The sequence below is a fragment of the Podarcis cretensis genome (genome assembly GCF_951804945.1).
Source record: "Podarcis cretensis genome assembly, chromosome: 5".
NCBI classification, from domain to species: domain Eukaryota; kingdom Metazoa; phylum Chordata; class Lepidosauria; order Squamata; family Lacertidae; genus Podarcis; species Podarcis cretensis.
Window position 1 is genome coordinate 54,784,292 of NC_137174.1, and position 21,692 is coordinate 54,805,983.

Consider the following 21,692-nt stretch of genomic DNA (forward strand, 5'->3'; position numbering starts at 1 on the left):
AGTTTGACTGAATTTGGGAGAGAGAAGCTTCCCATCCACCACGATCCAGCACAAATAACTTGAAAGTAAATTTCACCAAATCAATGGATATGTATCACATTGCTTGTGTTAAAACAACCTGTTTCTAGATGGTTAGAAAAACAAAGGGACTAACAGCTAGCTATTCAGTCCATGCAGACCAGAGCCAGTGTGGCAATTCTTAATCTCTTTTTGCTAGTCGAGATCTGGTATATTTCCAATGTTACCGTAACAATTGAAACAGCAGCTGTTGTTGGGTATATGAGAGCTGAAAATGAGAAGCATAACATGCCAATTACTAGTGGGAGGCAGAACATCTGTGCCAGAAAAGGAATGAAATTAATTCCAAAGCTTAGCAATGGGATATATTAATTGACATGAATTAACTGTAAGTGATGAGGTGCTTCCTGTGTAACTGGGTAAATAAAAAATCCTCATGGATTGCATACCAAGAGAGTACCTGTTCTTGAATTGTGTCTCAATGAACACTACTACCCTAGCTCAAGAGGAAATAATTATTGAAAAAGAGCTGTAAAAATGCAATATATAAAAATCCTTATATTGAATCCTTTTTTTCTTTTTCTTTGCTGTCTCACTTTCCTCATTGTGATAGTCATGGACTTAAAATAGCACTGAAAGGACAATAGACAAAGTCATGAAAGATAAGGCTGGTCATGGTTGTATTCGAGTCATAATGGTTGTATGCCACCCCTGGAAACAGACAAACTTTGGGCCAAACTTTCTTTAGCCCAAACATCACTTTCATCCTTGACCACCCCTGCCAGCAGCAGATGTGACTAAGACTGGTTGTGACAAAGTCATATACAGAATACAGTCGCCCTCTCCAGCTAATCTGCACAGATTAACAGAGAATTGAGTTGTTCAACCTCCATGCTTAGCAAATGTTCAATCTGATGACAGCAGAGGGGGGCAATTTGCATCCCTACCAGACTGCTGGGCAGGGCAGAGAGTTTTAAAGTTCTCCAGCCACCAAAGTGCCATGTCTACTTCTGTCACCATGGCCATAATTGATAGGATCTTGCAAGGTGAAGGGAATGGGATAAGACAGCAAACTTTTTCAGCAGGGGGCTGGTCCACTGTCCCTCAGATCTTGTGGGGGGGCAGACTGTATTTTGGAAAAAAAAATATATGAAATAATTCCTATGCCCCACAAATAACCCAGAGATGCATTTTAAATAAAAGGACACATTCTACTCATGTAAAAACACACTGATTCCTGGACCATCCGCGGGTCGGATTGAGAAGGCGATTGGGCTGGATCTGGCCCCCGGGTCTTAGTTTGCCTACCTATGGGATAAGAGAAAGCCAGATCAGACACTCAAGCTGCAGGTTAGCCATCCTTGAACTAAAGTGTTTTTATCTGATTTGGCAGAACTTTCTTATATTCTTATGTCTTTTACAAAAACAACACATTTGAGACCAATTGCAACAGAGGCTGTAGTTATGTGCACAAATATCTCAGTGAACATACATGTGTATGCATGCACATACATTAAGATGCACTGTGCATGAGTGTGCTCTGTGCCTCATAATGTATGAGACAGACACATTTGATTTTATGGTCACTATGTATTCAGAGAGCCAGGAACCAGGGCAGCTTGAGGCTCCCATCAGCATATTCACATGATATACAATATATGCATAGCAAGGTGTGTATGTGTGTATTTCCCACATTCAGGTAATGTAGCAGCTAAATATAATATGGAGCATTCCTTGGTTTGAAACCAACATATGGCTATTTGCGGAAGGGGGGGATGCTAGAAAGACAGTGGAACAGAGTGTTTTTATTCCCAAAATGTCATGCTGTGATCAATCTCTTAACGTGGGAAAGAGTTCAGTGAACTGAGGCTATGGGCGAGTACAGATGGATGAAGCTGTCATTTTTAGTTTCTCCCAGTTTCTCATTTTTCCAATCTGAAATTCAGTTTTGCCACTTTGAGTTCAGATTTTCCCTAATACACATCATTGTATGTGATTTTACTTCATATACATGTATTGGAAAGCAATTTTGCCCAACATGATGCATTTTTATGTGTTAGTTTCACTAATACACGTGTTTTTAGGTACACGGTTCTCCTATAAATGCTCTTTTATATATATTATATGGTTAGGGAACTACATCACAAATTTCAGAGAAGTGCAAATTTCAAATGTTTGTTGCATTTCGGTTTACAGACTGTTTGGGGAAGTTCAAATTAGATAGGTTTGCATTCATATGCAAACCAAACTAAAACTTTGTTTCCATCCCTGAGGTGCTAATGAGTTATTGCTATTAATTTTTATACACAAAGGGAGCTAAACATTGTGGTTTAGAATGCTACTTTGTCCCTGTGGTGATTATGCAGTTTTCAAGGGAGAAAATAATGAAGCAGAGGGACTTATTGTTTACATAATCAGCTGCCCATTGTTGCAGAGGGGAAAGACAGTGTTTTCAAAACTCATTTCCTCTTCCGTTTTCTTTCCCATCACCATTTTCTTTCCTTCTTCAAGTAAACGTAGATTGCCATCAAGATACAGCACTCAGGAATTCACTGTGATGTTCTAACTATATGCGTGTAGCTGTATTCCCTTGCTCAGTCATTCATGTTCCTCACTGTTGATATTGGATATGACTGTGCCAATTCTTTCCTTTCAAGTACTAGTAGTTGTACATGTTTTCTTTCTGAAAGAGGCTAGAGGGTCTGATTCCTTGCATGTATTTCCTAAGTGAGTCCTGTGTTTCTTGAAACTATTTTTAGATACCTTTTAAAACAATTTAATAAAAGTTCCTAGCTGTTTTCTTTTGCCAACTAAACGATAAGTAGCAGGAATGGGGAATGCAGATTTAGAAAGAATGGCTATACTTTATATAGAAATGCTACACAGTACATTGTGAGGAAGACTGTGAACAAGTGACCTCTGTGACTTCTCAGTCTGCTCTCCAGGTGCTAACTGACTAAGACCACATCTTAGGATTCTTTATCTTTAAACTGCACTTGAGCCAGCCATCCCTTTAAATCGAGGATGCCTGCTAGTCACCCTACTCAGTTGCTTCTTGCAGTATGGAAGAGTAGAGGACAACTGTGAGATGGATTGTTGTGTAGGCTTAATTCTATAAATAGTTGCATATACACTGGAAGAACATGCATCCACTTTCAAAGTCATCCACACAAGAATACCTACTTTTCTTTGTCATGGAGAAAAGCACTGGAAATGTTGGGCCTAAATCAGGCTATCATGGCCACTAGTTGCTCCACCACATATCTCTGTTCCCTACCAAACCCTTAGAGTTGGCTTGACAAGGAAGGAAAACCTCCAGAAACATGCTTATAGAATTTTAAGGTGAATTTGGACTTCCCTGCTTTGGCAAAACAACTTAATAATTTTGATGGAAACTAGAATGAGTTCAGTGACTGTGAAAAATCTTTAGAGTAGGGAAGGGCTGCAGGGAGAACAATTATAGAGATTCCAGTTTCCTGCACAGGCTGTTCTGACCACACTGTTTCAGTTTTTTCTCTTTTCTTTTTCCAGTATCTCTTCCATGTCTAGCAAAGTCACCCTGGCTATCCAGACTTTCCATCACCACCAGTTAGAAGTAGGCTAGCAGTGGCAAGTGCGGAGGGAGCAATTCATTCCTTTACTTCTATTTTCTGAACTACATTGATGAATCTTAGTTAAGAGCATCAATTTATTGCAAGGATGAAAGCATATTTGGAACATATTTCATTGTAAGGTTGAGAGTATTCAGCCGCTAAAGGCATTGTTGTTGTTTTTGTGATTTCAGATGCACAGTACATCACCTGCAGGATGCAGAACTGCTCTGAAGCTATAAGAAGTAAACCTTTTCCAGGATACATTGACTCTGACTCCCTCATTGTCCAGGATGATTATGTGTTTGTTCAGGTTTGAACAGCTTTTCCACTGATTGATTGCAAATCATTTGTCCTCCTTCCTTGAATTTTAATCTCCCTTCCCTCACACTTGCAACAAAACAGATTGCATGAATCATTTCAGTGCATCGAAGCCAAGCAATGGTCCCATCGGGATGCTAATTGTTTCCTTCTGCCTCTACCTCAAGTACCTTATCAACACGGGGGTCATGAGGGGTTTTGCCTGGAGTGTGCACAATGTGTACCACAATAATCTACCTTGCCAATCAGCCAACCTCATATTTTATTCCAAGAGCATCTTTCCATCTCACCAGGTTTTTAAGTTTGTATGCCAGATTCTGATATCACAATTGCAACAGAACCATCAAGTTTTTTTCTATTAGTTTGAGCTCGGAGTGTAAGGGGTAAGGGAGAGAGATGGAAGGGGAGTACTTGAGAGGAGTAATCAGGCATGATTGTCATGCATGGGCTATGATTATTGCGAAAAGGATGAAGATGAGATATATTCAGCTGAGCTGTGTTCCAGGTGAAAGCCAGAGAATATATCTGAACAGTTTCAGGTTTCATTATCCTCCTGCTGCTGTCCATTTCATAACAAAGAGAAAGGAAATAAAACGCAAGCAGAGTGGAGATGTGCTATAAATTATCTGGCTCCAACTATTTCATGAGGTTCTGAGGTCTCTGATTTCTGACCTGGGATTATACTGGGAGTCTTGGCTGTATTGCCATACTGTCTTACTTGTCTCTCCCAGCTATAAGAGTAAGCAGAATTTAACCTAGAATTTGACTCCCCCATAGCACCTGCCCACCCAAAGAACTTTTGCCAGCCCTCCTGTATATTAAAAGAGCACATAAACATTGTCTTGCTTTTTTCTTCCACAACAAATTTACCAAGTGTCATCCATTGTTACCCATACTGTTAAAAGTGTAAATTCATTGCCTGTTACATAATCAAACAAAAGTACACATTGCATTGCATTGCATAGTTAAGTCTATTGTGTGGTTTATAAAGACCACACTGTTAAGCCTAGACTAAGCTGATATTCAGTGCTTTTTCTAGAAAAATAGGTGCCGATACTCACAATGAAGTTGTTAAAGTAAGTGCCACACTTTTTAACAACAAAAAGAGGTGCCGGTATTGAATACCCTTTTGTACCCCTGGAAAAAACAACAACCCACTGCTGATTCTATTTAATATGGCAGCCATCACCCTTGTTGTTAATGTATGATGATGACCATTCATTTTTACTCATGTTACTCAGTGTAAGCTACTGAGTGTCACTTTTGTTTTGTCCTAAACCAATTTTGAGGGGACAGTCTGTTTCATTGGCTTAGTTCGGGGTCAGCAAACTTTTTCAGCAGGGGGCCGATCCACTGTCCCTCAGATTGTGGATGGGGGGGGGTGGACTATATTTGGGAGGGAGAAAATGAACGAATTCCTATGCCCCACAAATAATCCAGAGATGCATTTTAAATAAAAGCACACATTCTACTCATATAAAAACACACTGATTCCTGGACCGTCCATGGGCCGGATTGAGAAGGCGATTGGGCCAGATCCTGCCCCAGGCCTTAGTTTACCTACCCATGGCTTAGTTGCAGCTAGCTTTCCTTTGTAGTTTAGAAGAAATTAAGTTTCATTCATTCCAGGTGTTGAAAACACAGATTGCTTTGAAACATGTAACAATAAGTGTTAAGCACTCTGCAAAATTCAGAGCACTTAGGTACACTTGAGACAGCTGACCAAAACTTTCAATCTGGTCTTGGGTTTGAAGGGGGTGGGGAGTTTTCCCAAAGTTGACACAAACATAAAAGGTTGTGTCATTATACTCTCAAGTCCTGATTGTTACATACTAAGAACAACTACCCCTGACACGAGGATTACAAATGCTGCATGCTCAAATGAGGATTCAGAAGGCTGCTTCTAGGCACTTATATTTGCAGCTTTTCCCGTGCCCTTTTGTCTTTCTGTACAAGCAATCTGAATAGGTTAGGCCACTTAACGCTGTCAGTTTTCACTGCTGACAATCTGAATGATGCCTATTTTGTCTCCTGCTGTAACTGCAGTCCCATTTTTGAGCTGTCACTGCCGCAATTGCATTCCCCTTTCCAGCTTGCCTATTATTTTCTCCCTGCCTTTGGAAAAATGAAACAGTGATGATAATAACCTTGATAATAAAAGAAAACTATGTTATATGTTGCAGCTGACATCAGGAGGCCGGCCTCATTACTACGTGTCCTATCGGAGAAATGCATTTGCGCAGATGAGGCTTCCTAAGTATGCTTTGCCAAAGGTAAACTCTTATGCTCAGGATATTCATGCATGTGCTTTCTGTTCACGGTTTGACCAGCAGACTAGCGTTACTGCTTTTCAGCAGCAAGTTCAGAATTGGTTTAATTTGCACGCAGACCTGATTCCTACTAAAGAAAATATCCAAGCAGGGGGGAAAACAACCCCATCCATTAAGGTCAATATTACAGCTAGCCAAGGACATCCATTCAAAATGCAGATTGACTTTTGAGTTGGTGGAAATTACTAATTAGGGTTTCATTTTAATCATTACTGACATCTGTGGTTTTCTCTTAAAATGTTTTTCCTTTTTCTTTGTGGCAGTAGCTCCCACATTTTGCTTTATTAATGTAACTTAATGGGGATTAAAGTACAAAGGCCTTTGTGTGTTGGCTTCACATCTTCCCTAATTAAGAACAATGAAGCAGTGGAACCTAAAAGGATATCACTGCCTTCTGGAGCTAAAACTTGTAGAAAGCCCATGTAAAATATGTCAGTCAGGAGGAAGCAAATTTCACTTAGAACTTGATTTTAAACCACTACACAATCAAAACTCGAGGAACAGGGAAATTATTAAGGACTGCTGTCCTTCATACAAACCAATTTGTTCCATTATGTCACAAGTTGGAAATATGGCCTATGAAATTCCTTGCCAGCCTTTCAGTATGCAATGGTTCGTGGTCTCTTTGTTCAGGAAATGACACTGAGACATCTCCCTATGGAAATGTCAGCACCCTTGGCTCTCACTTTTATTTATTTGTTGTTGTTTTTTAAATTTGATTTCTTACCTTTCCTTCACCATAAGGCTTGGGAACATGAGGTTTCAAATAACCATTCAGCCACAAACACACTGTGCTACCTTTGGCCAATTACTGTCTCCTGGCCTAATGTACTGCATAGGGTTGATGTGAGGACAGAGGAGAACCATGTATAATATAACTCTTTGAACTCCATGGAGGAAAGGCAAAATACACATGTAATAAGTAAATAATGGTGTTTTGCAATATAATGTAATGCAATTTGTTTTAATTGATTTCTTATTTTAGGTTATTTTAACTAATACTGTATTTTTAAATTGTTGTAACTGCCCTCCCCTGGGAACCTCATGATGGGGGTTGGGTAAGAAATATAACAACAACTACAACTACAACAAACAAACAATACACCAGGGGGCTCAAATTGAGAGCTTTGGCAGCCCAGAGACTTTATTTCCAGTGCCAGTTGCTGCAGATTTTATTTACCCACCTCCTTACCAGTCCATCTTAAAACTATGTTATCTGTCTCTAGCTCTTGGTCCTATATCTGCCTATTCCGATTCTGCCTGTTGGCCTAATTGGTCCATGCCATTTGTTTCTGACCCCACTGGGTCCTGATATCTAACATATAAGCAAAAAAGCAGGTCAGTTATGCAGGCATTGCAAAATCTAAATGTTGATAGAGGGAGCGTATGGAAGGGGATGATGTCAATACATATATTTTGTTATAAAGCAGTTGCATAGACTTGCACATACCGTATTTTTCGCCCTATAGGACGTAATTTTTCCCCTCCAAAAATGAAGGGGAAATGTGTGTGCGTCCTATGGGGCGAATGCAGGCTTTCGCTGAAGCCCGGAGAGCGAGAGGGGTCGGTGCGCACCAACCCCTCTCGCTCTCCAGGCTTCAGGAAGCTATCTCCACAGCTTGTGGAGAGCTGCCTGCACCCCGAAGCCTGGGGGCGCGCTGAGCTCAGCGCCCCCAGGCTTCGGGCTTTGCACAGCTCTCTGCAAGCGGTGGGAGGGCTGCGCGAAGTCGCGCAGCTCTCCCACGGCTTGCAGATAGCAGCCTGTTCTGGGGGCTGGGGTCGGGGGAAACTCGGGCTTCCCCTGCCCCAGCCCTGTGCCTGAGGGGGGAAATTTTTTTTCTTTATTCCCCCCCCCAAAAAAAAAAAGCTAGGTGCGCCCTATGGGCCGGTGCGCCCTATGGGCTGAAAAATACGGTAGTTTCACTAGCGATGGGGACCATGGATGACTGCTAATTACTGTCTTTACTTACTCTTTTACGTGACTTTATGAAGGGTTAAAAGATGTACAATTCTTTTTTTTGGAGAAATGGCCTATTAAACACAATATGCAAAAATGCTGATGAATTTTCATGAGGACTTTAAAATAATAATAATAATAATAATAATAATAATAATAATAATAATGTAAATTGGTGTGGAAATGTGGAGAACTGAACTTAAGAAGAGTGCTGAAGTTGGGGTGGGGACTGAAAGAAACCAAAACTGACAGATTCACCCATCCCAGCTAGCTATACAGCCAGCTATATTTGTGGAGAACAGGTAGAAAAGTTGGAAGTAGCAATGAACACCTTTCCTGTATATGTTGTGAGTGTGTTCCTTCTTAAGGATTCCCCTTGGCTTTCTAGCTGGATTCATGTTTTTAGGATTTATCCCGTTATTGGACAGAACATATATATTGGCTTCTTCCATTCCTTGTAGAAATTGCTCATATTAAATAGTTCCCAAGCAGCTTCCACTGATTTCAGATGTCAGTTGCCTTAACAAGCCGCAAGAGGCCTTCCTGTCCCCCAGCACAAGACACAGATGTTGTCGAATCCACCGACAGGGTGATATTTAAGGCAACAAGGTGCTTCATTACAATCTCACAATATCTTCAAAGGGTGAACATCTAAATCTGTATGCACAGAGCTACAGTGGTAAAGGCATGTTGAGGATGCTGTTATCAAAGCAGGTGGCTGCCTTTATTAAAAATGAACAAAGCACAGCACAGTCAAAAGGAAATGAAACAAGCAAGGTCCTTTATGACTAGAGAGACTTTAATCTCTTTCAGCTCAATTACTCTGCCCAAATAAAATCAATGGTGTGTAAAGCTTTTCTTAGAGACCACAGTAGCTTGTGGAATTTTGGTACCCAGACAAAGTGGCTCGATCACTAGATTCCCCACCTTGATGTTTCTGCTGCTTTGGGTGAAAATAAATGGTAAAATCATGTGCCTCTGATGCAGCGATAGTGAGAATGATTCATATTAAACATAGAAGAGACCAGCAAATTTCACAGAAAAGGAACAGTTTATCAGTTTGGTGCAACTGTAGATGGCTTTGCACTATTGTTACTCTTTTTGTGCTAGTGATTTTGAATCAGTTGTGATCAGCATAATGACTGGTATATTTGGTTTCCAGCATATTGCTTTGTGAGTGTTTCTATCACCTCCACAAACACTGTGCCTACCGGACAAAGCACGTATCTGGAATTTCTCTAGGGACATAGATCAGACAAATTAATTCACTATCAGACCATGGCTGTGGCAAATAATACAAATGGCCCAGGCATAATTCAACCAAACATTAAAAGATAGAACAAAATTAGGTCTGTACGTGGACCAACTCTAGTGGTCCATCATTACAGCAGTCAACTATGTTATTTGCAAAACATTCTCTACCTGCAGCATTTTGTTAAAGCTTCCATCGCCAAGTATGCATATTTATATTGAATTTTAGAGATACAAAATGAGTGGATGGGAAATAGATTGATGGAAGATATAAGGTATTTAGGTCAACTCCAAGCTCTAATTTTAATGTCTGGGATGAAACTCTTCCCATAAACTTTGATGGACGTTAATAGGTGCAAAAATGTTTGCCAGTGATTACAATGCCTTAGGCATGGAACTTTCCTTTGCCAGGGTCTGGGCTGGCCCAATTTTATGGATATGTGTTGTTGACTTTTTCATTAGAAACTGGGGCTGGGAGGATGGCATCTGAATATTCTTACCATAATGAATAGGTGCCTCTCTTATGATCTGTGTTAACCAGCAGCAGTTTTCCTGAGGGGGCAGAGCTGCAGCATCCTGCCACTTACCAGGAGGGATGAGTCTGTGGTGAGGACCAGCTGTGCAGACACACAGTGAAGCCCAATCCGGCACTCTCACCAGTGCCTTTGCACAGTCCAGACCTCGCTGCCACCTCTTCCCTCCTCCATCCAATGAGCAGCAGCAACACTGCTCTCTGGAGGCTATTGCTGTGGCTCTGCCCCACCAGGCCAGCAACGTCTGATCTTCAGTGTGGCCAGTTTACCCTGCTACTTTCTTGTGTCCTGAGTGCTAAGTCTCAGCTTAGTCCACTGCCCCCGACAGAAAACAGATTCTAGGAGTATTAGACAGACCTTTAAAAAGGGTTGTGAGACTCATCCTCTAGATAAGATAAGCCTTTGCTCTCTGTATCTCCTCTCCTTCTCCTTTCCTCTGCTTTTGTTTCCCTTCTCATTTCTTATAGTACTGTACTTCTTAGATTAGTCTTTTTGTTCTTTTTAACACAGCCATTGTTGAAGTGCTTTGGGGTTCTTAAAGGCACTTAGTAGATTGTTGCTGTTGCTGTTCTTTATGGCTGGTTATAAGGCAATGAGCCTGCCTCTTTTCCAGTGCTTATATAACATTCAGCACTCCAGCCTGGTGAAAGGAAGATAGATTAACCTATGGAATCTATTATTCTCTTCTTCTTCTACATAGAGAGATATATATCTTATGCATGTTGATTAAGCACACTTATTAGTGCAGTGTGTGAAATGTTTGCATCCTCACAAGCTATTTCTTAGGAAAAGTGATGTCCAGCTTTTCTAGTCTCATAGAAGCCTTCCGCATCTGTCCAGCTGCTGTGAAACTCCTGCATGTTTCAGAGGGCTGTGGAATGCAATCAGATTGTACTGGGTGGTCAACAGTGTGGTCAACATTTTCCCAAAGCTACATTTTTTTTTGGGGGGGGGGGGAGGATAATTGTAGACAGGTAATTTGTCTATCATTACCTTTCATACTGTGAATTCATGAACACCTCAAAGCTGCAGTTTAAAACAAAATGTAGCCGTTCATCTACAACTGATAAGAAAAATTGGATTTTGTTGATAGGTTGTCTTTTTTAAAGGACAGAAGTGATGCATGATTCTGTGCGTTGTTTACAGAGCCACCAACCAGATATAATTGCTCTACCTAGGTAGCAATGTGATGAATTGAGATTGAGTACATTCTAAATGAATCTACCATAATATACAATTTCACTCCTAATACCTGTCTTTCTCTACTGTCATTCAAGCATGTTTATCCTTGTTGGGTAGTTCTGCATTTTCAGTCTCCAGCCTATGCCCCATCTTATCTTTCTGGCCTTTGCTATCCCTCCAGATCATTTTTATAGTCCCGGGTTCTGTGATGGTGGAAAGACTCTGTGCTCCTCATTCGTTTTTAATCATTGAGCTAGCAGGTCAACAGGACCTAACACCCTATAGAGCGGGGAGGGAAACCCACCAATGCACACTATAAATTAGCTGACAGCATCTTCAATCAAGATAACAAATCAGATATCGCATTTATGCCGTTAAATCTGCCAAAAGGCCAGGATCCCCTGGTCAGCTGAGAAAAGGGCACTCGCAGCATCTTGGCAATTCTGAAAGCATTGACCTTTAGCCCTTCACATTCACCCAAACAAAGTCATGTGCATAATGCCGTTCTTTCCCTGTAAAGACATAAGGTATAAAGGCCAGACAGATGGACTGCATCTTAATGCTGACTATCCTGCAGTGATACAGACTGGGGAATTCTGAAGGCTGGTGTTTTGATGCTTTTGTAGGCAGATGTATGGGAAAGGTGTCACGGCCAGTGTCAGGGGGCATTCACTAATTGGAAGACAGCCTTCCCTCCTGTTCTTTCTAAAGGCAAGAGGTGTCTTTATTTCCCATGGAAAAGGATGGTGGTGGTACAACTTCCCTCTCCATCCCCCTGTATTTAGCTTCTCTTTGTCAGCAGGAAGATTGTTTCATGGTATGATTTACCCAGTAGAAATAACAGGCGAATTACTGTGTCTGACACAAAGAAGAAGGGACGCATTATGTGGTGCATCTGAGTGGTATTTGTTGCACACGACAAGTTTGCTGACAATTCCTCAGTCTGGCAATATACAGACTGAATAAAGAAGGGAGGGGGGATGGCGGGGGGGAGCACAGTGTTAACTCAAAGCAACCAAGAATACAAAATATCTCCTGTCTGAATACAGAGTGGAAGAAGCTGCCTGGTTATCTGCAAGTTATGAATACTGAACTGGCATACCTATGAGGCTCTCTCCTCGTGCATTTGTCATTCCAGTCTCCAAACCCTGTGTTAGCAGATGAGTATTTTAAAAATGTCAGGTTGGCTATTCCTAAACCAAGCAATGGCATCTGATCAGTTCTAGCTGGAATTTGAATGGCAGGCTGCCAATGAAATCTGGATAATGGAGGCAAAAGTCTAGAAGGAGATTTCTAACAAGAGGCACCTGCTTAATAGCTGTGCCCTCTGGCCACAAAGCTCTGCACCATTAATCCTATAGTTGGGAGGGCTGACTGGGTTTAACCAATTGCAGTATCCGATAGAAGTTTGGATGCCAGTGAATGTAGATAAAGGGCTTTGTGGCAACTAGTTCAATGATGCAAGTCTTCTTTTCTCTCTTTCCTTTAATTGTTCCATGGAAAGATTTTTATTTCTGGATTTTTAGTCATCATTTATTTGTTAACGTTTGAGCTGCTAGAAAAATAGGTTAAGGTCATCTGTGTTAAAAATGCAGATACGTATTAATGAGGACATATATGTCTTGGAACAGCAAAATGCTAACATAGCATTAGTTTTGGGGGCTTTCCTGCAAAAATCTTTATGAGGTACAATTGTACAAGAAATTAAAGACATAGGGGACTGAAACAGCACAACAGTTAATCTGATCTGCACATTTTATTTTAACAGCAAACACGATTTTTTTAAAAGGAGCTTAGAAAGTCAGACATTTAAAGAATTCTCAAGTACATTTAATATGCTGTTCAACACTGCTGGATTTACAGATTTCACAATTACTTGGTCATGTGCAACCCAGTCCTGTACATGCTTACTCATAAGGAAGCATCATTGTGTCCAGTCTGCAAGTGGATGCTGGAATGCAACCTCATTGTTGGAATCATCATCATCCCTACTGTTTTAATTCACCTGGAACAGATGAATTAGAGATCCCCTTTCCCTACATATCTAGTGTCAGGGAACTGCCATCGGAGAGTCAGGTGGTGGAAGGGCTCAAGGAGGCTAGGAGACCCTCGGATGCTGAGGAAGGAACCAGCAGGGGGAGAGAGAGAGTTCCCGCAGAAACTCAGTCGGAGGGATGGCTCCAAGATACTTCCAGTGAGAACAGCGGAGAGATCTCAGGACCTCCGCTGGGGACGCCTACTCCGCGCAGGAAACTGTCACGCAGAGAATCCAGAAGGAGAGTTTCCGTTAAGGAACTCTTATGTTGGCGTAAATTCCGGAAGCGCCCACTGACGGATTCTGCCAGCGATTGAGGTAGCCATGCACCCATGGCTCCGCGGACTGGGAGAGTTTAGAAACTGATTGCATGAGTTGAGAACGCAACCATTTACGCACAAGCAGCCCCTTAACCCATTACATCTAGGTTTGAGTATGGTATATTACAGGGATAAGCACATGATTACTTGATTGCCTATTTAGCATTGCTCAAACTGTGGCCCAGGGACCACCAGCCAGGTCTCAGTGTTGCAGCCTGCCCCCTAGTAGTGCAGTAGCCTTTAGGTTTAACTGACTCTAGAGGCAGCAGCTCCCCACACATGCACACTACATAAGCATACCTAGGGGCAGGAGTTAGTTAGCAAGTGAAGCTATAGCATGCAAAGTTGGATGAGGGGAAAGGAAAGGAAAGAGCGGATTTGAGCAATGTGGCTGGCTGAGTGTGAGGAAAGAGAGAGAATGGCAAGGAGGGAAGCAAAAGGGTTGCATAGACTGAGGGAGAGGAAAATCAGAAGCCCTTGGGACTGCTGTAGAGTCTTCTGGCTCCTCCATGTCACATGTGTGTATCCCTACACCCTGCTTATCCTTTATTCCTGCTCAGTCTCCTGCTGAGGCATGAAGCTTCTCTTCCCTCCACTGAGGCAGAACAACTGGTGGGGACATTGCAGGAAATACAATTGGGGTGAGGGTGGAGATACAAAGTCAATATTTTTTAAGTTGTATTAATAATCTCAGAACAGAGAAGAAGGTTGTAAAAGAGGGAAGCCATTTAGGAAGAAATGAATGTAAAAGGCACCAAGAAGAGGGATGGAGAAAATTGGCAGTTTGGAGGTGGGGCTAGGTTTGAAATTATATCTGAAAGGGAAATGTGAAGGGGGGGAGGGAAATGATATTAGTAATAATACTGTGAGAGGCATGCAGGTGTAGGGTGTCTAATTTTTGACAACTTCTACCCTCTAGATCCTCTGAATCAGCAAATTCTGCCTAAACTGGGGAGGGTGAGTTAGACTATCTCCAGAAACAATGCATCCTATTAACTTGAAGAAAGCTGAAGTATATAACTTGTCTCCACTGGGAAATCACTGTGGCAAAGATTTTAGCAATTTCCCAAAGACCAATTAGGTCCCATCAAGAGAAAATAATGTTAGTAGCCGCCTGCTGGTTACGGCAGTTGCCACCTCCGTGTTGTTGCTGACTCTGCTCTTGCGCCACCATTTTGTGAGTGAACCAGCTCGCAAAAGGACCCTGGACATAGAAAGTTTGAGAATTCCTAGCCTATGGCATTTCCTTTACCATAATGAACAGTGGTTCCTAATTGTAGAATTTTCTCACACTGTTGAAGGACAGAAAGGAATTAATATTCTACGTTTCGTTTATTACACTCATCCTCCATTGCTACTGTACAATACCATCACCAGTGTAAATGTTCACTTAATGTGTCCTCAATTCATTATTACTGTGCATATATCTGAAGAAGAGAGAATGTATAAAATATGCATGTGCACATGCAAGTAGATTGACTTTGGTTTCTGATTAGACTTCATAATGAATCTCTGCCTTCCTCCACGCGGCTTACCCTGCCTTGCCCTTGGAGCAGAGACAAGTGAGATGCCCGACAATGATGCTTCTCTCTGTGCTTTCTCCCCCAGGACATGCACGTCATCAGCACTGATGAGAATCAGGTGTTTGCTGCAGTCCAGGAATGGAACCAGAACGATACGTATAATCTCTACATCTCTGATACCCGAGGGGTCTACTTCACCCTGGCTTTGGAAAATGTCAAAAGCAGCCGAGACCTGGAGGGCAATGTGATGATAGACCTCTATGAGGTATGTGACGATAGGGCACATTGTCACCTCTAGTTTATGCACACAGAAATCCCCTACTAAGGCTGGGATGCCCAGTGTAGCTGGACGTTTCTGTGGGTGCAGAATGTGTTCTCTTTCTGACAAGAGTTGGGAAAATCATATTGCACAAGGGCCACATTCATCTCTACTCATAACTACCTTTTCCAGTGAAGAGGTAAAGAGAAGCGATATCCTGAGTTTCACCAAGACTTGAGGGTGCACGGTCACAGCTAGGTTCAGGGATCTCTCTGGTATAGATTCTAAAAAGGAAAGGAGACAAGTTTCTATCTGGGCTGATGACTACTGCAGGCATCTTTGGAGTTGGAGCAGCCTTGGAAAAGAGCAGCATGAAACACCCTTTTGGAGGATTGCAGAAAGTGGAGCTGTCCCTTGAACAGAATACTGAACAAAATGGGGACTGGGAAGTACACAACTATAGAAATTAGACAGGCATTAGCTCCAATACAAAGGGTGATTTTGTTAAGGACAGGGCTGGATAGAAGAAGATCAATAAATGACATTGGGTGGTATCTAGAAAAATAGTTTAGCTGGATATTGCCCAAAGAGCGTTCGGCCAGTAGATTTCACAATGCAATTTTCCCACTAGAAAGAAGACAGGAAGTTACAAGGGGTCTCTGGACAATCAGAACTTGCAGTCAGGTGACTGACATGCCCCTTTTGAAGGAAATGTGAAGATATTTACCAAGAAACATAAATATGCACTCGGTCCAATTACCCATGGGAAGATGCTTGCAAGAAGCTGCATCCATTACTGACCTGAGTTAATGAAAGCTAAATAAGGGTGCCTGCTTGCATTATATAGGGTAGAAATTATGGGGACTGATTAGGCTTGCACTTTCATAATCATAATTGTGCATATTGGGTATTGCAAGAAAAATCCCCCTGCATAATAATAATAATAATTTTTATTTATACCCCGCCCTCCCCAGCCAAGGCCGGGCTCAGGGTGGCTAACAAGCAATAATAAAAACAAGTTGAATGAATACAACTTAAAAACAAGATTAAAATGCAACATTAAAATATTGAAACATTAAAATATTAAAATGCAGCCTCATCACAGGAGGAGAAAGGAAAAAGAAAAAAGAAAGAGAGGGAGGGAATCAAATTGGCTCCAAGCCAAAGGCCAGGTGGAACAACTCTGTCTTACAGGCCCTGTGGAAAGAAATCAGATCCTGCAGGGCCCTGGTCTCATGAGGCAGAGTGTTCCACCAGGCCGGAGCCAGAGTTGAAAAGGCCCTGGCTCTGGTTGAAGCCAATCTAACTTCCTTAGGGCCCAGGACCACTAGGGTGTTGCTATTTATGGACCTTGAGGCTCTCCATGGGGCATACCGGGAGAGGCGGTCCTGTAGGTACGAGGGTCCTAGGCTGTGAAGGGCTTTGAAGGTCAAAAGCAGCACCTTAAATCTGACCCTGTCCTCCACTGGGAGCCACTGCAGCTGGAAAAGCACTGGGTGAATATACTCCCATGGCAGAGACCCTATGAGGAGCCTCGCTGCAGCATTCTGCACCCGCTGGAGTTTCTGGGACAGCTTCAAGGGCAGCCCCGCATAGAGCGAATTACAGTAGTCAAGCCTGGAGGTGATCGTCGCATGGATCACTGTGGCCAGGTCGGGGCGGGAAAGGTAAGGGACCAACTGCTTGATGCAGCAAAGGTAGAAAAATGTTGCCTTGGCTGTTGCTCTAACCTGCGCCTCCATGGAAGTGACTATGGAGAGAATATTTAGTGGGAATGATAGGAACTTCCCCTGAGAGAAGTATACTTAACTTGAACTGCTGTATCTCCCTCTGATTACATGCAGTAGTGCTACACTCATTGCTTTGCGCAAATCCAAAATAACCTCATAGTCCCAGGGCATGTACAGAATTCCAGTCGAATTGAGCGCCTCACTTTTGAGGACCACTGTCCTTTCTAGACAATAGCCTTGGACTTCTGCATTCTCCCACATCAACTATCCTTTATGTGGACAGCCAGTCTGTATAACAGAGTAAGTTCCACCTCGTAGCCAGGAATGTTCAGTTACTGTACTGAGAACTTGCACTCAGGAACTGCATCAAGACTCCAAAGTCAAAGGATACACGATCTCCAACTGTTAGCATTTTGAAACACATTTGACTTAGGAGTGAGACTGGGGGCAAACGTTTTGCCAAGCTTTGAGTAAAACCACCAGGCGCTGGATATAATTGTGCAAGGTTTCCATCTGACCACCCCTGCTCTATAGAAAAATGTGGTACAGACCGAAAAGCAGAATCCCTGTGCTGTCTACCTCAATGTGAAATTCCCTAGGTGGATTGACTTTGACTTTTGCACGTGACTTAGAACATCTTTTACAGGTGAGCATCTTGACACAACCATCCAGGAAGCCTGAATGGGCAATGTTTAAAAGCAGACAAAACTGGGAAGGAATAGTCATGTCATTTCCTGATCACACTGAGGATGATTTCTTTCTTTCTCCCCCCCCCCCCCCAAAAAAAAACACCACTATTAATTCCCCCATCCCAAGCTTTGGCAGGCTGTTGAAAAGGCTGTTGCTTCCCATTACCATCAGGTTGAGGAGTGGTTTCACTGCATTATGTAAAAGTGTCCTACATCCCAAGAGGGGGAAGGAGGAGGGATCGAATGAAAAGCTTCTGTATTATTAGGCTGACAGTTCATAGCAGTCTGGATTGAAATTGATGTGATCAGACTGGTCATGTCGTATCTGCTGATTGCCTAGATAGAAAGAATATTGGCTGACACCAAGGCTGGCACAAAGCGTTCCCTTCAATCTGATTGTTCTGACTGGGGATGAGCTGAAAGCCATCCAGTGCAAGTCTCCCAACAGGATTGCAATGAATGATGAGTGCTTAGAGGTAAATGAAGATAAAGAAGAGATAGCAGGGAGGGGAGGGGGGGAATCCATGGATGGATTAGAAAGATGTAGAAAATAGAGGGGGGAAATCAGAGGCTGCATGGGTGGGGAAAGGTGGTGACAGTTCTAAAAATGCTCATGGGTGTTCATCAAAAAACATATTGTCCTCAGCCAGCCTTCCCCAACCTCTAATTATAATACATTTACTGTGGAAATGGATTTTTTTATTATTATTTTTTTAAAGACAATTCCTAACCACAGGCTTACAATCTGAAAGACACAATACAAATGCAATGGAAAGCAGAAAGCATCAAAGTCAGCCTTAAATACATTTAGGACCTTTCTACCATTTATGGTGGTACAGTTTCCAGGGTTTTGATTTTTTGGAGTGCTGCCACACAACGTTGCCATTATTCAGAGCCAGTGTGGTGTAGTGGTTAAGAGCGGTAGACTCGTAATCTGGTGAACCGTGTTCGCGTCTCCGGTCCTCCACATGCAGCTGCTGGGTGACCTTGGGCTAGTCACACTTCTTTGAAGTCCCTCAACCCCACTCACCTCGCAAAGTGTTTGTTGTGGGGGAGGAAGGGAAAGGAATCATAGAATCATAGAGTTGGAAGAGACCACAAGGGCCATTGAGTCCAACCCCCTGCCAAGCAGGAAACACCATCAGAGCACTCCTGACATATGGTTGTCATATGGAGAATGTTAGCCGCTTTGAGACTCCTTCGGGTAGTGATAAAGCGGGATATCAAATCCAAACTCTTCTTCTTCTTCAGCTGGTATACCAGAATAACATGCTCCAAACCCCACAAAGTAATGAAACTTCTGTGAAAGATCCAGAACAGAAGTTTGTGCAGGAACCATCCCGGTTTCTATGCGAAGGGGTTGGTGAGTGTGATTTGGGAGATGGCTGTTTCGTGCCACTTCCCTCTGACCTGTGTGAGCTGTCAGTCATGTGAGCTGAATTCAATGAAGAGATATAACAGACAGAGCACTGCCTGTGATGGCAATTCCTAGCTGCCAGCAAAATCTCATCATGACTACCATAGTTTGCCATAGTTCCTTTTCTAATCTCCTATACTCCTACAAGATTAGAATTCAGGAATAAAAAAGGTAAAGTTAAAGGACCCCTGACAGTTAAGTCCAGTTGCGAATGACTCTGGGGTTGCGGCGCTCATCTCACTTTACTGGCTGAGGGAGCCGGCGTTTGTCCGCAGAATGTTTTTCTCGGTCATGTGGCCAGCATGATTAAGCCGCTTCTGGCGAACCAGAGCAGCGCACAGAAACACCGTTTACCCTCCTGCCGGAGTGGTACCAATTTATCTACTGGCACTTTGACATGCTTTCGAACTGCTAGGTGGGCAGGAGCTGGGACCGAGCAATGGGGGCTCACCCTGTCACGGGGATTTGAACTGCCGACCTTCCGATCAGCAAGTCCTAGGCTCTGTGGTTTAGACCACAGCGCCACCCGCGTCCCCTAGAATTCTGGAATCCTTGGTATTAAATAAATTAAAACTACAAAAGGCCAATCCATGCACATGCTTATAACTCCAGCAATTTACTGGCTTGAGGGACATGGATACAGGGTATGACTAAAGCCACAGAATTTTTCTGCTTTTGGGTTCAACCTATCATTAGTGTGCAAAGGAATGCTCTGCACTTACTCTCTAATAATAGCAACATGTGACCAAAGATGCAGACAATCAGCTGCAAATCCAGCTGCAAATCCATTAAAACATCAGGTCAAAAACCGCAACTGTACCACTCTAAACGGTGCATGTGGGAAGGCCTTTACTAAGGAGTTGTACCTTCTTCCAGGTGAAAAAAATAAGATTGCACTGCATCTGTGCACTAACATTTCAGGAAAGCACTTTCCAAGGTAGCTTGTGCCTTCTTACTCCGAGAAAAAGACGGAGTCACAGAAATTCAGAACATTTTTCTACCTGATATATAAAATGCTGTTTAGTCTTTCATGACTAGCATCTCCCACAGAGAGAAGCATGAGAGCAAAGCGCAATTGTATCAAAATAACAGGAAAGAAAGTTACAAACAGAGTTTGGGCAGAGGTTGGAGCACAGTACTTTTCGCCTCCTTTGGAGTACTTTCCCTTTCAAACTCACACCCTGCTAGGCATGCACGCATTAGAAATTTCCCCAAGATTTCAGCATACAGTTTGAAAACGAATGTTGACTTCACTGGGGCTTGTGGGAGACTCAATCACTGCGTTTTAGCTTCCTTTCATCCTGGTGAAAGCAACTTGGAGGGAGACTGAAGAAAACAAGTCTGGTTAATGTAACCCCTCCTTATAAGTCATTCCACAAAGACCAGCAATTTGCACAAGTTATGGCAAAGTTTAGAAGTACATAAGAACACAGGAAGCTTCCTTATACCATTGGTCCAGCTGGCTCAGTAATGTCTACACAAATTGGCAGTGGCGCTCCGGGATTTCAAGGGAGATGGTCTCCCTTAGTTCTACCTGGAGATGCTGGGAACTGAACCCAGAACCTTCTGGATGCACAGGACATGCCCTGCCCTTGAGCTGTGCCCATCTCTTTTGGCATTTCCTGACACTCATGTGTTACAAGTTCCTTTGGGCTGCAATAAACGAGGCTCCACACCACCATAATGTGTATGTGATAGTTTCAACCGCATCTTCATTCCTACTGCTTAAAAAAAAAATGTCCCCAAACTCCTTCTACCATACCTGCCATTGTTCAGGACATGCACACAGATTGCATGTTCATAGGCATACTCTAAGTATAAATTATAACATCGGGGGGGGGTGTCCCCACCTCCTGCCTCTACGCTGCCTGCCTCATGTGCTAAGAAAGGAACTGCCCTCATTCAGCTTCTATTTGTGTTTCTTCTTCAGATCGTCATTAAGAACCGAAGTTAAAATGCAAGTAACTTTTCCTGCTGCTACAATACTTTGCAGCTGGGTGCCAATTAAATAATAACAGCAGAGAAGAAAAAGGCCCCTTGGGAGACATTATGTATCAGTTCTTGTACTCCCCTGCCAAGGGAGCAGTTCGTGTTGCAGGAACCAGAAACACTCTGCTGAAAGACAAAAGTTTTAGCCCTCCCCTCTCATCCTCCTGCAAACCTAGCAATTGGCACAGTGACAGGTTGTCTGTCATGCTGCTGTAGATATTGTGCTATTGATTTCCAGCACATAGGGAAAGCCAGACCTGTTTGACAAAGCAAAGCCGTTTCTCATGTTGTTTCTTGCATCCCATTCAGTTTTATTTAGAGCTGAACAAATTGCCCTTTTCAAATTTGTAAACCATCTTTGTGTCTCTTCTGAAGGCCTTGAACTTGCTTTTCTTTCCATTTCATTAATTTGAAGTTTAGACCTAAGGGAGCTGCTTGACGACGTGACTGCTTCTGCAGGAAAAAAAGAGAGAGAGAGCAGGAACAACATGTGTTTCTGGCCAATGGCTTCACTGAATTGTTGAATAATGGAGCTGGAAGGGAACTTG

The 21,692-nt window shown here is 42.7% G+C and overlaps 1 protein-coding gene across 8 annotated transcripts in view; it reads left to right on the forward strand.

Annotated features, from left to right (window-relative positions):
- SORCS1 (sortilin related VPS10 domain containing receptor 1) overlaps positions 1-21,692 on the forward strand; it is a 437,156-nt gene that overhangs the window by 278,315 nt on the left and 137,149 nt on the right. For all 8 annotated transcript variants that reach the window (XM_079976044.1, XM_079976045.1, XM_079976043.1 and 5 more), the window contains exons 7-9: positions 3,803-3,921; positions 6,113-6,202; positions 15,146-15,325. In XM_079976044.1, coding sequence (XP_079832170.1) covers positions 3,803-3,921; positions 6,113-6,202; positions 15,146-15,325 — 389 coding nt within the window. The remainder of the gene's footprint in view (positions 1-3,802; positions 3,922-6,112; positions 6,203-15,145; positions 15,326-21,692) is intronic.